Below are 18,314 nucleotides of genomic sequence, written 5' to 3'. Positions count from 1 at the left end.
TCAAATTTACTGTCAAGAAAGAATTTGCATCATCAAAAAAAAAAAAAAAAAAAAAAGCAAAATCTGTAATTATGGTATATATTTTGTAATATTCAGCGATGAGAATGACCAATTTGGAACAACACTGAAAATGTCTGGCTTTGGGAGGGTTTCAAAGGGGGGTGCGCGCCCCCACTCCCCTCCTTTGGGCACGATTTTTTTTTTTTTTAATAAAACAACAGTGTAACTACAGGACAATCATAACATTTTGAAAACTTCAAATATGAGTCCAAACAACCAGAATAATTTTGCCAAACTTCTGACATAAAAATGTAGACTGAATGAAATTTATATTAAATAGGCTAAGCCACTTACAAGTTATACTTCAGAAATAAGTACACAAGCAATTTGTTTGTATGAGAGAGAGAGAGACAGAGAGAAAGAGAGAGAGTGAGAGATCATGAAATATAAAAGTGAGCGATAAAATGCGTGATTTACAGGGCCACTGCTAGAGATAATCCTATTAACAGTTGTTAATTATATAATATTTGAGAAATTTATGTCCAACTTACCTTTGCGCTTCCTGGTTCGGAGATGCTCCTGGACATTTTTTGCTCCTATCGGAACACAGAGTGCACAGCACTTTGCTTGGAACCTCCACTTTTTGTATGTGTTCGGTTCGACATGTTGATCCAGTTTTCGTTCGGCACGGTTACACTTTTTTCAAGCTATGCCCATCTGAAACATTTTTTTACCCCGTAGTTTTAATCAATTTACCTGGCACGATCTTCATCTTTTAGCTCAGAGACTTTCGCCATACTGGCAAACATGCAGACCGCTCGATAACATATGCGTACGTATGTCTATAAGTTATAACTATGCCGTAGTAAACGGAATACTTCTCTATGAAATGTTAACAACAGAGTGAAATTACTGATGAAATACCGCCAAAATTCTGCCGGAAATCGGAATGTTGTCGTTATTATAAAAAACAAATTTAATGCAAACAGATAGCAATGCCGAAAGCAGATAGCAATGCCGTTTTCCGCTATCACAACTGTGACTAATTTCATGATGATTTTTGCTGATAGACCCTGGCGGCCGGTCTTGATCACAGCCTCGCCCCGCGTCAAGCCATACCCCCCTCCCCCCCGCAACATTTTCTCAAATGGATTTACACGTTTCACAAAAATGACATTTTCAGCTGAAAAAAATCAATCCGCGGAAAATTCTCATGCCTGAATATTACAAACTACAAATATGATCAATTGTCTTTATGGTTTCATCATGAATTACTGTAGGTGTGTTATTCAAATAGCATGATTTCAAATGGACAGAAGTTCAAAACTCTCATTGGCTCACTCGGTTATAGTTTTCCTCACACTAACGTAAATTATGAATCTAAAGTCTTGAATATTGATAACTGTCTGGCGAAAAATAATTTGAATATGTTCACCGTTATTTTCCAGAAACCAAAAAGCTCTGCATCTCGCAGACTTTTTTTGAAGGTATGCCACATTTTCCCCGTCTACCAATTTACTTGAGTTACTGTCATGGCTGCCTGGGGTGTCATCTTTGTACAAATAAATGTGCAATCAGACCAAAATGATGAAGAAGGCCATGGTGATGCTGGAGAACGACAAGCAAGTAAGACGAGAAGAACGGGAGAGAACCCTGACGGAGAGAGTTCCGGAACTCCAGATGTCCAACCTGTCCACACAGGAACTGCAGGTGTGTTGTCAGCATTAAAAACAATGGTCGAACTTGCAGGTGTCAAACTCAAAGCCCGGGGGCCAGATCCGGCCCGCCACGTGACTATATGTGGCCGGGGAAGGCAAATCATCTGTGCCTCTTGTGAAAATCTTGTACGGAAAATTTCAAATTGTCATCTATCATAAATAATAATGTTGAACTACAAGCATTTTTGTATTACCAAACATGAACAAATGGTTGAAAAACCCATTACACTTAATTTCTGATTCCAAAATTAGTTCATAAATGTTGCGTAAATATGATGAGGCCATTAAGCATTTGTATAGTTTAACACTCATAACGGCCCACTGAGGGAAACCATAACTTGTTTTTTGTTTAATTTAAGAAGATTTTGGCTTATCCAGTTATTTATGTTTTAAACTGTGACACAACACCTCAATTTAACTGTAGTCACCTGGAGACACTGCTAGATATCATTCATTCATTTGCATAGCTATGATAAATTACAAATTCAAAAATTACAGTTCTGAAGAATTTGACCAAAGGGTACCATAGACAGGCCAAACAATAGGGGTTCAACCTTGAGGCATCCCATGCGTCATTGCCACTCAATGAGATTGAACACTTCCAATATAGTATTTTGACGTTTATGTCTACAGACTCTTTGCAAAGAGCTACACCAGAAGATTGATGTCGTTGATGAGGATCGCTACGACATTGCTTTAAAGGTGGCCAAAAATGATATCGAGGTATGTGTTCTGGTTTTATTTTCAATAATATATGCCTATGGTATCAATAGTACAAACCAATTGAATTCCATCCTGGTATGTTCGTTCTCAGCAATCTTAATAGTCGGAACTTATAGCAGATTATCTTAAATTTCCCATGATTTTAATACTCAAATTGGAGACTCCTCCATACAATTTAGAGAGTACGACTAAGCCTTGACAAAACACCACTCATGTACCGTAATTTACGGCCTATAAGCCGCGACTTTTTTCACACGCTTTCAACCCTGCGGTTTACGCAGCGATGCGGCTAATGTGTGCATTTTTTTTCTAATGACCGCAAGGGGGCACTCTACCAGAAAAGGTAAGAGTGAGACCGGTGGAGTATATGTGCCGAGGAAGTGACTTTTACCGGCCCTTCCCTGTTAGCGCTGCGCTAGCATGTTACTGCTGTGTCTCAGTGATTTTTACCAGTGTGGTTTTTTTAACAGGCCCTGATAGCGCGGCGCTAGCATTAGCACGGCGCTAGCGTTAGCGTTGAACTCTATCTGTACCGTTTTTCTTTGTAAATATCTCGTGTTTCATTGTGGGCACTTGCGGGTTTTACACAGCTGCGGCGTATATGTATGTACCAAATGGTATTTCCTTTACAAATGTACTGGGTGAAGCTTAAAACCAAGTGCGCTCTGTAGAGCGGGAATTACGGTAAATATTTAACTACGGACCTGCAACAGTAAATTAGTATGTGCGTGTATGTGACTGTTTGAAACTAATATAATCCGAATTTTATGACAAATAAGCAACTGACTTTTCTCTTTGTGCTACTGATGGAAAAAAACAAGTTGCGAGACCTGTCTCAGAAGATCTATGAGCTGAAGGGAAAAATGAAGAGGCCGAACCTGAAGAGGGTGAGGGTGTCCGCAGATGCCATGTTGGGAGCGCTGCTGGGCGCCAAGGTCAAAGAGTCTGTGGACTTCAAGGCGAACCTCAAGACTGTGAAGAAAGAGGAGGAGAAGGTGAGTTTGTTTGTGCCAATTCAGTTTTATACACATACGGATTTCGAACATCTGAATCAATGTTCAGAATGATGAGCCCATAATACAAGGAGAAAAAAAAAATCAGCATGTGTGTGCTGACTGCACTTAGTGTATAGGTGGACTTGGTCTTGGGAAACAGTGTTGGGCTACCTCTGACTGCGATTCACACACTGTTGTTTCTGCCATGCTTCACACAAATTTCTCACTTTTAAAGTTTGAAAACTTTACTTCTGTGTAGAGCCACAGAGAATAGAGCTCGCGCACCTACATCATAAAATCATGTGACTTTTCTTTACGTCGCCATATTACCGGTCAAGCTAAGCATTGCTCAATGCTAAGTTGGTTGGAGACGACAGAAATATGTCTTGTAGCATGACGCCCAGAGTCTTGTCTGATACCGTCAGACATTTAGAGGGTGAAAATAAACGATCGTACGTGGAAAAATTAGATAAACTCGGCATAGAGGACGCGTGTTTAATGCCAAAGTCGTTGTTTTCGCCGATAAGAAATTGGACTGTTAATTCGCTTCCGCTTGTCTTGGACAACCGGATCTACAAATGGATCTGGTGAGTAAGTCGCAGAGATTTACACGGAAAAGTTTGAAAGCGTACAAAAGTCTGGATGCATACGAATACTTTGTTGCTGAATCTGTTCTCATCAGAAATAGATCCCACATAGTGACGGTTTTGACGGCTTGTGAACACGGAAGTGTGTTCGGCGACACTTTAACCTTTGCCAGAATCCATCGATCTTTTCAACTAGTATTCAATACAAAAACCAATATTTAAATAAATGACCCCTGGTTTTGCACAAACTCGCATTCATTAACTATGATTTAAAAAAAAAAAAAAAGAGGACAGAGTCGTCTCCACGGAACGTACACGGAAGCGATTGCGGCCACCGTTAACCTCCGTAAAGCTCTGCGACAGACAGGTTTTTTTTTTGAACACGCATTGTTCTCATAATGAGCCAACTTGGCATTATAAATACTTTTTGGTAATTTGAGATTAAGAAGAAAAATTTCTACCTGAAATGAAGCGATCGCTACACAGGCGTGTGTGTATTTTGGTTGGGCACCATCCATCATGTTTAATTGCTGAAATCCATCAATATTTTCTGGTCTTTTCAGCTATATTCCATAGAATGATCTCTTTGAATATCTGTCTGGTCTGTTGTGACAAACAACAGCACAACAGGTCTCGGGTATTGTAAATATTCTTCTCCGGTTCAATGTCTCCCACAATGTCAAGCAGCTCTGTTTGACCGGCAATATGCCGCCGTGAAAAATGGTGACATCACGTGCACGAGCTCTATAAGGTCTATTTTTAGAGTGTGCACCGCGTGCGCCCCAAGTGGGGCTTTTTGTGCAAGTGCGAGCCTTGCTAGCCTCTTTTGAGACGTCTCACGTCACAGGATAATCGCTGAGGATAATCTCTTCCAGATCGCCGACAAGCAGGCTTTTGGTCACTTGGATCGGAAACGAGGGGAAAATGCTGAATTTCAGCTTGATTGATTATCTATCCATTATTTTAATCTATTATTATTTATGTGTGGGCCACATTTAAGAGGGTCAAAATTGATCAAAACCGAAAAAGATTTTTTTTTCTCAAAATTTACAATAATTTTGCACACACTATATCAGAATATCATACAAATGCAGTTCTTTGATTTACGAAAATATTCCTTACCCCGCAGAAAGAGGAAGTGACAGACTGGCGGAAGAATGTGGACGCCATGGGTACGGGTATGGAGGGCAGAATGAAACTGTTCAACGCCAACCAGTAGACGTCGATCTCGTCATCGCCAGGAAGACATTTGCCATCCGGCAACGTGGATGAAGCCGCAGGGCTGAGTGGCTGCCGCTTACTTTTCAAAAAACACTTTACTAACTGGGCACATCTGTGGAGGAAAATATGTCATAACAATGTAATATTTGAATCTTAATTGTGTCGTTTTTTTTTTAATAGTGAGTAGATTATTATGTTGAATACAAACGTGCACTTTATGCAATATCTAAATCCTGATGATGTAACCATAAAAAGGTGAATATTTATGGCATGCTTATTTTTTTGTTGTATTTTGAATTATAATGCAAAAAATGTAGAAGAGAAATCAATTTCTGTCACTCATTAAGATAAATTTAAGCCACTGAGAACTAGAGTTACCAAACTCTTTTGTTTTTAAAGACTATTTTTAAATTCAGTGCAGAAAACAATATAGAAAAGGCACATTTTTCAGATGAATACTGGTTTTAAATCAATAATTCTGTTATTTTCTTTTACATATACGGACATTACATTACTGCACCATTTTATCCCATTTGTTTTGCAAATCTTAATTAATTTGGTGGAGACTGTGGATAAGGAAGTTAAATCAAGTGAATGTTGTAAATAGTGGGATAAGGAAAAATGCAAGACTGGCTGGTGACGTTGTAGCCAGCTATAAAGGGACAGATTGGGAAACATACACCGTCGTTGGGTAAATTTTCTCAGAGGGGTGAATAAAATGATTGGCTGGTTTGTCTTTTGAGTATTTTTTTTTTTATCAAAAAACAATGGCTAATCCTGCTACGAAACGACAGCACACCATCCCTGTCAAAGTGAAATTAAAATGTCTGGTAAATTTGACACACAACAGAATATTATTACTAAGTTAAAAAAAATATCAAAATAACAGTAAAAATCATCAAGTATGTTCACTAAAGCTCCACAATCATGAAAACAGAGAGCTCTCTTCTAGACTGGGATGCTACGAGTGTCCATCTCAATGACGTGTGAAACACGCCACACGAATTTTTCATTTTCAAATAAGTTCTAACAGTATGTGCTCAAAATTTCTGTATCGTAGTTAGGCCAAATAATGTTTGCCACTGGGTTACATAACAAGTTCAGTTTATCTTATATGAATGTACACTATGTACACGGTCTACTGCTGGTCTAGTTAGCTTGCTAGCAAGCTAGCAGATGTAGTAAAAAGTTACCCCGAAGTGTTGTGTGGATCGACCCACGACGCATGGAGCGAAGCTGGGGAGTGTCCGATGGACCCAACGCCGGTCCCTCAGCCCGCTCGCGGCTACTAGTGGCTCGCAGTCCCACAGCAGACCAACCAATTTCTCCATCACCTTGTTTGGCACTTTAGGGAAAGGCATACTTTGATGGCGAACTGCATGCTGTGGTGGGAAAAAAAAACCCTGTTCAAAGTACAAGTACAGTACAAATAACAAGTACATATTATTTGGGCTTGTTTTTAGCCCCACTCAAAAAATCCGGACAAATGAGATGATGAAAAACTGTTTAATGCTATTCCTCAATAACCTGTTACTAAATTGTTCTTAGTTTTTGCAGATTTACAGCAATTATTCTTGAAACGAACAAGACGGAAATCGCGATGTACAGTATTTTTATTTTGTTACTTCGCACCAAAGTAACAAAGTTGCTATCTCCTGCCCAAATATAGATGAGATAGTCTCCAGCACTCTTGGGACCCTCGTGGGGGTAAGTGCCTCAGAAAACGGATGGATGAAAGGAGGAATAAAATTAATTTTTTTGTTGTTGGCGCTCCCGTCCTCTGCGGCGAACTACTGGGCGTCGTCTTCCTCCAAATATGGGCATAACGTCGCCTCGGCCCAGGGTTCCGCTGTTTTGATTGGACCAGCGAGCTGTCAATCACTATCCCATCATGCGGACGTTTTCATGGCTGGGCTAAATATTATCAACATCGTCGTTGCCGCGTTCCCACGGAATTTAAAAACCACGTAGGGTAAGCCGACTTGCACACAAAACCTTTAGATGATATTTATGCGTTGAATCTGCCGAGTCTAGTGCTAGTTATGCAGCTTCGTCGCTGGGGTGCCTAATACTGTACCGGGGTGCTAGCAGCCATGTTGTCTTGGTAAATAAAGTGTCTGCTAACCACACTAAACTGCTCACGGAGCAGCACATAAAATAATAACTTACTTATTCGATGCAGATTAGTACATGCGTGATTACTGGGGAAGCTTGCTTCATTGCCTCATATAGGTGTGCTAATAATAGTACAGAAATACTCTTGGGGTACACTTCCAGCCTCCCGAGATAAACCTTAACCTTTGTTAAGATTGCACAAAAAAATTTGAATTATCGGGATGTTTTTTTTTCCCAAAGTCTCCCACTAAATATGGGAAGAAATTAACAGTTTGTTATAAGTTGTAAATGAGCAAACTTGCTGTTTGGACTATAAAATGAGGGGGGGGGGAAATCGCTCAACTTGAAGGTATGATGAACAAATATTAATATTAAATTATTATATTCTTTAGCATTCGGGGAGCGCAGTGTTCAAGTGATGAGCACGTGAAATTTGGGATTCAAATGTCAGGTTTGCATGTTCTCCCCTTGTTTTTGTGAGTTTTTTGCGTGTACTCCGGTTTCCAGACACAGTAGAAAAACATGCACGTTGGCTTTATCCAGCCATCTGTTTTCCTTGCCGCTTATCCTCACAAGGGTCGCGGCACGTGCAGGAGCCTATCCCAGCTGTCAAAGGGGCAGGAGGTGGGTTACACCCTGAACTGGTCGCCAGCCAATCGCAGGGCATACAATAAGTTTGATGCCACAGATTTAAATTCCTCAACGAACCCAACATGTATGTTTTTTTTTTTTTTTTGGGGGGGGGGGATGTGCCAGGACATTTGAGAACGTCAAAACCCATGTAAGCACAGGAAGAACTTTCAAATTACATATAGAAATGCTAGAACCGATATTAAAACCCCTGTTAGCCATTTGTGCAATGAGTTGCTTTCCAGTTATATTTGTTTATCATTTATAACTAGCATCCTCATTTGAACTTACTGTGTACGTTCAGGTGTGTGGTACTGCCGATGACGATGTACAATCTCTTCCTGCTGCGGCACGGGGAGGGGGCGTGGAACCGGGAGAACCGATTCTGCAGCTGGGTGGACCAGAAGCTGAGCGAGGATGGCGTGAAGGAGGCCCGGGATTGCGGACGGCTCCTGAAGGAGCTGGGCTACAATTTTGACATGGTGTTCACCTCCATCCTCAGCCGCTCCATCCAGACGGCCTGGCTGGTCCTGGAGGCCATGGGGCAGGAGTGGGTCCCGGTGGTGAAGTCCTGGAGGCTCAACGAGCGTCACTACGGGGCCCTGATCGGCTTGAACCGGGCAGAGATGGCCGCCCGACACGGGGAGGAGAAGGTGAAGGTGTGGCGGAGGAGCTACGACGTCACGCCGCCGCCCATAGACGAATCGCACCCGTACTTCGGCGAAATCTACACCGATCGCAGATACGGCACGTGCGACGTGGAGAAGGAGAAGCTGCCTCGGGCCGAGAGCCTGAAGGAGGTGTTGGACAGGCTGCTGCCATATTGGGAAAGCGCCGTGGTCCCGGAGATACTCCGAGGCAGAACGGTTCTTATTGCGGCTCATGGAAACAGTTGCAGGGCTCTGCTGAAACACCTGGAAGGTATCAAGCACTTCTGATGCGCTGAAGCACAGGTGTCAAACTCAAGGTCCGGGGGGGGTCAGATCCGGCCCGCCGCCGGATTTTAAGTGGCCCGCGAAGGCATATCATGTATATCAAGGTGCATGTTTTTTTTTGACAATCTGTAACAAAATTTCAAATCGTCATGTCATAAATGATAAAGTTGATATTGCAAGCATTTTTGCGTTCCCAAACATGAACGATCGTTACGTTTGATTTCTGATTCCAAAACTAGTTCAGAAATTTCACCTGTAAATATGACGAGGCGAAAGATTTTCATGGATTTACAATGTGGCCCGCGACAAAAATGAGTTTGACATCCCTGCACTGAGGGCATGATTAACTTCTGGTTTGCACGTACAAATATGAAACCTGCTGATTTACTAACCGGGCACACATCCAGGATTGTTTTTGCCCCAAAATCGTTTGGGTATAAACGTGCAAAAGTCTGGCTGGATGCAAATACAGCACTGTCTTAAAATATGAGTATTATACATTCATTGACCACATTTGTAACGTAAAACACTGTTATCATATCATCTTTCATCATTGAAATAAAAATTAAAAATCTTCCAATCTGACCAAAACAAATTTTTTTTTTTTTTTCAAGAAGGGAAATAGCACTCCTTAGTATGGTCCTTTATAAAAACTTAGAGAGTTCTGAGATAATTAAATATATTTATAATACAGTGGTGGTTTGGTTCTTGACCACAATCCATTCCAGAAGGTGGTTCGAGAACCGATTTGTTCGAAAACCGAATTAATCACCCCGCGAGTTATGTTATATCAGTTTTTTTTTATCCGGGGTTCGTTCAAATTGACAATAACAAAGCACTTCGTGGGTGGGTCAGCTGGTCTGGCCCACGCGTGGTTTTTTATTTCCGGGTTTTGGTAGGGGCGTTCATGTATCAATTTTCGTTTGAAAACCAAAGCAAAACCATCTAGAAATTTTCATTTGAAAACCGATTTCTTCAAAAACTGAGACTTTCGAAAAACAATTTACGACTGTATAGCCAACAACAAGATTGTAGCTAGTGAAATGCTGAGTTGCAAGTAACTCTGGGAAACCACTAGCCACAGTAACTGGTGAGCAAAAAAGTTCATGTCAAGCCCTGCTGCAACACTAATGCTATTCGTTATCCCGTCAATGGCTTTTTAATATTTTTTGTTTTGTTCTTTAGTAAACCTCAACTGGGAGTGGCAGTAAACGGCTTCAAGCCTCTTTTTTTAATAATTGTTGAGCTGTTGGTTGTTGTTAAGCGAGTTATGACATGACTGTGACCAGGAAAAAAAAAAATCATCCAAACAGTGGCTTGTATCTTGAAAAAGTTATAACTTGCTTTGCTTGCATCTTAAGTCACAACTGTTGATGAATCCAGCTCGTGCAATGTGATTTATCAAACCAGAGACAATATTATAAGGCAGGGGTGTCAAACTCATTTCTCTCGCGGGCCACGTTGTAGTTCGGGTTTCCCTCCGAGGGCCGTTTTGACTGTGAAACAATAAAAATGTTTAAGTCGTCTCATCATGTTTACATCATCAATTTATGAACCAGAATCAGAAATCAAGGGTAACTTGTTTTTCAACTATTCATGTTTGGTAACACGAAAATGCTTGTAATATCTCAACTTGATCATTTATGATATATGACAATTTAAAATTTTGGCACAGATTTTTACAAGAATCATGGAAATGGAAACTCTAGATTTGGCTTTGCGGGCCACATAAAATCATGTGGTGGGCCGGATCTGGCCCCCGGGACCTTGAGTTTGACACCTATTTTACAGGGGCTGATTTTGCGTCAAGTATAATACCACATTTAAAAGGCAGGTGCAAATCGACGCTGAGCCCCAATGGGCCTCCGTGGGTGGACACAATAGCGCCCACTCTTTTGTATTCTCGTTAAACGAGGCCTCCAACGTCCATTTTTGTCATTTATTCATTCGTTGCGCAGCAGCTCCCGCACGATTGTGCTTGTCGAGTGTCGCACTGTGCCACAAATGGAAGCTTGAACCTGCTCCAAAAGGCCACTTAGTTAAGGTTACATTGAACACCCACCTTGACCTTTGATATTACTGCACTTGCAGGCCATGGGCCACTCACTCACTTTACACTTAGTAGGAGCTCCTCGGTTTATGAAATGCAGTGAAACTCTGACTTTGGAGTCTTAATTTGTTCCGTGAGTAAGCTTGTAAGTCACGTAATGGCCTACAGCAGCTCTTTGCAAGTATTTAGTGTTTGACTGTTTGCCAGGCTCAGAAGGAGCATTCGAATTTAACTGGGTGTGCTACGTGGTAAAATAAATACATTTTAAAATAGAGCATTAGGGTGGCCGTTACAGTTATAAATGCAGAATATTAGAAAGGTTTTACATGAGCTGGACCTTTGGAAAAAAAAAAAAAAAAAAACGATAACTGATCACCGATCCAATCACAAGGTGGAGCAATGCGTCTATTTAAATGACTTTATATACTTGTCTACTGAATACTGTGTTGAGCCCCTTCCTGTTTGCGGTAGGAATGGATAGGCTGACAGATGAGGCGAGACTTGAATCCCCTTGGACCATGATGTTCGCAGATGATATTGTGATTGTGAGTGAGGGATGACTGGTTGTTACAATTCACATATGTACTGTAAAAAATGAAAAGAAGAAGCCACTGGTTTCTTTTAGGCAGTACACAGAACTTTCTCTAACAATGACCCCTGCTCCGCCACACTCTCTCTTTCCTAGTTTACCTTACACCGACCCCTTCCCCCCACCCCCGTTCCTAAAGACGTACACTCATAATTACAAATGTTATAGTACTTCCGCAGCCCATCAGTGTGTTTTATAATGACAGCGCCCATCACCACTGCTTTAGTTAGCAACACAATCTGGGCAACATAGAGCAAAGATGAGCTCGACGTGCTGCTCATGTTTACTTTCGATATTAATGGAGAAAGTTAAAAAGGAAATGTTGTTGTTTTAAGATGCAATGACTGTCGGAGTATGTGAATAATCGAAGAAAAAGCGGTTAAGCTGGACGAGATTTTCTCTTTTCCGAGTGGGAAAGGTCTGGCCTGAAGCTAAAGTAGAAAGTGCAGGATGAGATGGTGTGTCATTTTCAAATTTCACGCTAATTCTGTATTTTAAATATAGGAGGCAACATAACATTAACCTTACAACGGCTTGGGAGCATCATGATCATCACCCCAACCCCTCCACCCCCTTCCCCCGTCGTCGGGAGCTCATGAGAGGCCAGCTGCTTGAAAAGTAGATCTTGGGGGGAAAAAAGTCTGGGCACCCCATGATTTAGATGATGCTCCCCTGCAAGCTACTTCAGTTTTGCACAGATTGCAAATGACATGCGTGTTGTCCGTCTGAGACTGTGAAAAAGTCCCACACCGCTAACATTTTTTTTTCCACTGGCAACATCGCCCAAAAACTTCATTGGCTGTGAGATAGTTACAGTACTACGCCACAAGACACAGGAAAAGTCTAAAAATAAACAACATTTTGGATTCCTACATGACAGGGACGATGTCTCTTGCAGTGACGAATTATGACATTAAAGCCGATCAGCATAAAAATGCTAATTATCGGCCGGTACCGATCAAGCCGATCAGATCGGTGTGAAGTCTGTTATTAGGGTCAGCTTCATATTTATTATGTGATTCACTTGTGCAGGTAATGAACTGAACCGTGATTGGCTTGTAGACGTAAAACTGCCCTTAAATCTAATTTGGCTCTCTTCAACATTCCTGTTGCTCCGATCCCAAACAGGGATTTCGGACAAGGATATCTCCAGCGTGACTTTGCCGACGGGGATTCCGGTGCTGCTGCAGCTGGATGCGCAGCTGAAGCCCGTGAAAGCTCGCCAGCTACTGGGAGACCAGCAGAAAATCCAGGCGGCCATTAAGAAGGTGGAGGATCAAGGAAAAGCCAAGGCGTCAACTTGATCTGGACTTCGGACATTCTCAAAGTAACGTTAGCCTTAACGGGTACAGGATAACTCGTTGTCGATATCAGAGTTAAAAAAAACAAAAACAAAAGTAATAGCTCCTGAAAATAAATTGAAAGAGGGGCGAAAGTCTTAATGTGAAGCTAATGTGCGTCTGACCTACCACTGTGGAAAGGGAGTTGCCAGTTCATTTTTGTTTTGTCTCCAAATTGACAACCATGATGTGGCGTGTTTACGAAATAATTTTATTCATTCTAGCTAAAATGCGGCGCTGCAGTTTTAAAACGCTGTTTGTCATACATCTTACATGGTTTTGTTTTGTTCCTCGTGGGTTACAATCGGTGCTAACGTTGTCAATCTACCAACGACAGACGCTTCCCTTTTGGTCGCCCTGAAGGGGAAAAAAAAAAACAACAGGTGATGCACAGTTGAGTAAATAGACGCCCGCGGCGAGGAAATAACCTGTTTTGCATTCATAAAAAAAATAATACAGTTTGAGTAACTACCACGTAGACTGCACTGGATAGTCAGGAATCATTTTTCGATGTCCAAGTAAGAATCTTTGTTGATTTGAAATGATTTCAAGGGATATTCTTCCGAAATTCCTTTTTCAAAGAGGTCCTATCCAAAATGCTTGAGGTAGTCAATGTTTATATTATTCCATTTATGCATTTATTCGATTCTTCTAAAATCCTAAAAGGCACTCCCGAGTCGGCAAGTACTACGTCTTCCTTGTGCACCGAACGTAAAGGAAACTTCTGTTGTTTGGCTCAACTGCTTGATATTAATTTTTTACTGCCCACCTGTTTTGTATGCACTGGTAAAGGGAAAGATAACCTGTCGGGATTTACTGGCAAATTATTTAAAAAGTTGGGCACTGTTGTAAACAAAGTGTTGTTTTTCAACAAAATGAGTTTCCACTGTGGAAAGTAATCCCATTTCTCTGTAGCACGTTGTCTTAATGTTCAAAATTGTATTAAAATGTTCTAAAAGTAGGAGGCACTGTTGTGTGCCACTCATCTAAAGTCAATTTTTGTTTTTTTGTGACGCAAATAAAGATGTTACATGAAAGTTGCTCGTTTCGTCCATGTCAGTGTAGCACAGGTCTGTCTCATTCTATTGGAACAGTTCCGAAATCTTGATTTATTTCACCAGATCAATGATTTTAAAAAGTCAAACTTTATACGGATTCAGTAATCTACAGGGTGACATTTTGTATAATTTAGGTCAGGGGTGTCAAACTCATTTTTGTCGCAGGCCACATTGCACTTGCGGTTTCCCTCAAAGGGCCGTTATGGCTGTAAAACTTTAAAAATCCTTAACCGCCTCATCATATTTACACATGAAATTTACGAACTAGCTTTGGTATCAGAAAACAAGGATAATGGGTTTTTCCAACTATTGGTGTTTGGTAACACAAAAATGCTTGTGATATTTCAACATTATCATTTATGATGTGACAATTTGAAATTTTGGAACAGATTTGAAGAAAGAAAAATCATGGATGTTGATACACATGATTCGTCTCCACGGGCCACATAAAATCATGCGGCAGGCCGGATCTGGCCCCCAGGCCTTGAGTTTGGCACCTGTGATTCAGATAATTTTCTTAACCCAAAAATTACATTACACAAATTTAATGTCTGAAGAAATATAAATTTTAAGAAAAATCCATCCATCCATTTTCTTAGCCGCTTATCCTCACAAGGGTCACAGGGAATGCCGAAGCCTATCCCAGCTGTCAACGGGCAGGAGGCGGGGGATACCCTGAACTGGTTGCCAGCCAATCGCAGGGCACATGGAGACAGACAACAGCCGCACTCACAATCACACCTATGGGCAATTTAGAGTGTCCAATTAATGTTGCATGTTTTTGGAATGTGGAGGAAACCGGAGTCCCTGGAGGAAACCCACACAGGCACAGGGAGAACATGCAAACTCCACACAGGTGGGGTCAGGATCGAACCCGGGTCCTCAGAACTGTGAGGCCAACGCTTTACCAGCTGATCCACCGTGCCGCCCGTTATCATTTATGATATGACAATTTGAAATTTTGGTACAGATTTGAAAAAAAAAAACATGATTTGCCTCCGCGGGCTACCTAAAACCATGCGGCGGGCCGGATCTGGCCCCCGGGCCTTGAGTTTGACACCTGTAATTTAGATGATTTTAAAAAAAAAATGTACCCAAAAATTACATTACACAAATTTAATGTAAAATTTAAAGAAAATGGAATTTTAAGAAAAACATTTTAAATATAGAAATTAGTGAATGTAAATTAATTGTATTTTTTTTTCTTACTTTCTCCCTTTTTTCTTAGTTTCTTTTTTTTTCTTTCTCTGTTTGTATATAAAAGTGTGGGGAGGGGGAATATATATATATATATATAAATTAGTTATAATAATATTTTCTGAATGTGACAATATCAGAACGATCACGCCAATGTTATGGATTTCATGGACGGTGACCGTTTCGTGAGCGCCTTTGAAGAGGAAAAGTCCAGAATGAAACCATTCACTGCGCTCAACAAATATTGAGGGGTGTTACAGTTTTTAAAATCTCTCTGAAAATCGATCAGCTGCTCTGACGGTTATCTTGGGGGGGAAAAGGCAATTGTCTCCTATAAGTAATATTTAAGAAAGCACTGAATTTGATACAAAAATTCGAGCAATAAGGAGTTAATAGTATTTCGGAGTTAGCTGTGGTTTAAGAAGAAAAAAAAAAAAAAAATCAGCAAGAAGCACACGCACAAATGTGAAGCAGGCAGGTGGAGCCCAAGCCTCCGGGTATGATTTAAAAACCTCCGCTCGCTGTAGTTGGCTGTTTGGGTAAGTTCTGACAATCTTTTTAAGTCATATTTAACTAATAAGTACAGTACAGTTACACAATAATTTTTTTTTTTAGAAATGTTTTAAAATACTCATGAAGGTACAATTTTTACTTTACAGCAACGAGATTGTTATTTAGGTGATCATTTTCCTCCATTTAAGTGCATTGTTAGCTAAAACTGCATAATGTTTGATATAATATTGTGCCTACTTTTTAAGAATAAAAATTGTGTTTTTTGACGAACACTATGCCTTACTAAGCCACTGCATTTCAATGTTGGTCATCATGATGGCTTTACATGGAGATCTAAATATTTGTACTTTTTAGGTCGTACGGTTTTGTAAAGGTTTGAGAACCACTGTCTTTGGGAATTTGATTGATTGCAGTCAAAGATAAACCACATACAGGACATGAATGTAAAACAGATGAATAAATCTAAATATGACTTTCCGTGTATCACATAGTGTACTGTCAAACTCTTCACTGAAAAAAAATCTGATTTGCCCCTGCAAAACTAATACGGCAAGTCCTGATTTGAGCCTGAATCCCCCAAATTAACCTGCTGGTCCCCTTAAATAGTCCCAGAAGCCCGTTTCACATACCGTAGAGAGATGACAAATCCAAGGTCAGAAAAGCCCAGGTCGTCAGCAATTTTGATAAACAAATTGGTACTTCTATCGGTACTTCTTAAGTACAGACTCTGAGTACTTTTCATACTTGTGTGGTTTCTGGTGGTGAACATTCAGTAAACTTTATCCTCTTGATTCATCAAACAGCCATGGAACAAAAGTTCCCAAACTTACCTTTTTGTACTTGATGTGTATGTTCAGGTTTGTGGTTTTGCCGATGTCGACGTGCAATCTTTTTCTGCTGAGGCACGGGGAGGGGGCGTGGAACCGGGAGAACCGATTCTGCAGCTGGGTGGACCAGAAGCTGAGCGAGGATGGCGTGAAGCAGGCCCGGGATTGCGGACGGCTCCTGAAGGAGCTGGGCTACAATTTTGACATGGTGTTCACCTCCGTCCTCAGCCGCTCCATCCAGACGGCCTGGCTGGTCCTGGAGGCCATGGGGCAGGAGTGGGTCCCGGTGGTGAAGTCCTGGAGGCTCAACGAGCGTCACTACGGGGCCCTGATCGGCTTAAACCGGGCAGAGATGGCCGCCCGACACGGGGAGGAGAAGGTGAAGGTGTGGCGGAGGAGCTACGACGTCACGCCGCCGCCCATAGACGAATCGCACCCGTACTTCGGCGAAATCTACACCGATCGCAGATACGGCACGTGCGACGTGGAGAAGGAGAAGCTGCCTCGGGCCGAGAGCCTGAAAGAGGTGTTGGGCAGACTGCTGCTATATTGGGAGAACGCCGTGGTCCCGGAGATACTCCGAGGCAGGACGGTCCTGATTGTGGCTCATGGAAACAGTTGCAGGGCCCTGCTGAAACACCTGGAAGGTACCAAGCACGTCTGACACAAGTGGCAAACGTTCTTCAATCTCTGAACTTAAGCAGAAGTACCGAAACATAATCATATGATCTCAAACAGGGATTTCGGACGAGGACATCGCCGGCGTGACTTTGCCGCCGGGGATTCCGCTGCTGCTGGAGCTGGACGGGCAGCTGAAGCCCGCGAGAGGTCGCCAGCTACTGGGCGACCAGCAGAAGATCGAGGCGGCCATTAAGAAGGTGGAGGATCAGGGAAAGGCCGAGGCGTCGACTCCGTCTGGATGTGAGAAGTTCTTAAAGTAACTCTGTGGAGGATAACTCATTTGACAAAGAGTTTATATAAGAATGAAATAAAATACTCAATATGAATTCATGTCATGTGTCTGACGACCACGAAACAACACTACAACAACAAGACTACAGGTGATGTCAGAGTTGAACAAATAAACGCCACAGGCAAAAAAAATTAACCTGTTTGCATGACAAAACACTGCATAAAAGTCACATGCCCCAAAGTAGTCATTCAATATAAAGTATTTGGTTGACATTTTTTTTTTACTTCTATACGGAAGGCTATTGGTGACACACCGAAAAAAAGACAAATTTCATATTTTACATGATAAAATTCATGTATGAAAGTGACAAATTTCATGCTTTAGTGTTATAAAGTCAGTACGATCTTGATAGCTATCTGTTTTTGCATGATCAATTTCACATTAAAACACATTAAATTTCGCATTTTAACATAATAAGTTAAGGATGACATTTTAATCTGATAAAGTTCATGTTTGAGTGTGATATAGTTCCTATTTAGATGTAATAATTTGCTTTTGATAAAGTTGACACTTTTGTATTTGGCAATATACAGCCATCCATTTTCTCAGCCGCTTATCCTCACAAGAGAAGCGGGAGTGCTGGAGCCGATCCCAGCGGTCATCGGGCAGGGGGCGGGTTACACCCTGAACCAGTTGCCACCCAATCGCAGGCCACATACAAACAAACAACCGTTCCCACTCACAATCACACCTAGGGGCAATTTTGAGTGTCCAATTAATGTTGCATGTTTTTGGGATGTGGGAGGAAACCAGCGTGCGTGGAGAAAACCCACGCATACACGGGGAGAACATGCAAAATCCACATAGGCAGTGCTGGGATTCAAACTCTGGTCCTCAGAACTG

General features: G+C 41.5%; 3 protein-coding genes across 4 annotated transcripts; all 3 read left to right on the top strand.

Moving 5' to 3' along the window:
- Positions 1-1,091: 1,091 nt before the first annotated feature.
- LOC133501941 (troponin I, slow skeletal muscle-like) lies at positions 1,092-5,274 on the top strand. 2 transcript variants are annotated; one of them, XM_061822151.1, is made up of 5 exons: positions 1,092-1,487; positions 1,579-1,710; positions 2,352-2,441; positions 3,263-3,436; positions 5,153-5,274. In XM_061822151.1, exons 1-5 carry the CDS (start codon positions 1,299-1,301, stop codon positions 5,240-5,242), a joined length of 675 nt encoding a protein of 224 aa, XP_061678135.1. In that variant the 5' UTR covers positions 1,092-1,298; the 3' UTR covers positions 5,243-5,274. The 2 variants fall into 2 exon arrangements, with proteins under 2 accessions (XP_061678135.1, XP_061678136.1); XM_061822152.1 differs by having other exon boundaries at positions 1,360-1,710.
- Positions 5,275-7,101: 1,827 nt separating this feature from the next.
- On the top strand, positions 7,102-13,937 carry bpgm (2,3-bisphosphoglycerate mutase). The gene is made up of 3 exons (XM_061823393.1): positions 7,102-7,216; positions 8,294-8,910; positions 12,692-13,937. The coding sequence occupies exons 2-3, from the start codon at positions 8,310-8,312 to the stop codon at positions 12,865-12,867; spliced, it is 777 nt and encodes a 258-aa protein (XP_061679377.1). The 5' UTR covers positions 7,102-7,216; positions 8,294-8,309; the 3' UTR covers positions 12,868-13,937.
- A 2,597-nt stretch (positions 13,938-16,534) lies between these two features.
- On the top strand, positions 16,535-17,439 carry LOC133501972 (bisphosphoglycerate mutase-like). The gene is made up of 2 exons (XM_061822198.1): positions 16,535-17,145; positions 17,237-17,439. The coding sequence occupies exons 1-2, from the start codon at positions 16,545-16,547 to the stop codon at positions 17,437-17,439; spliced, it is 804 nt and encodes a 267-aa protein (XP_061678182.1). The 5' UTR covers positions 16,535-16,544.
- Positions 17,440-18,314: the final 875 nt, after the last annotated feature.

Source organism: Syngnathoides biaculeatus, chromosome 6 (assembly GCF_019802595.1).
Source record: "Syngnathoides biaculeatus isolate LvHL_M chromosome 6, ASM1980259v1, whole genome shotgun sequence".
In the NCBI taxonomy this organism is placed as follows: Eukaryota; Metazoa; Chordata; class Actinopteri; order Syngnathiformes; family Syngnathidae; genus Syngnathoides; species Syngnathoides biaculeatus.
Note: the sequence above shows the minus strand (reverse complement) of the source record. Positions and strands in the feature narration are given on the sequence as shown.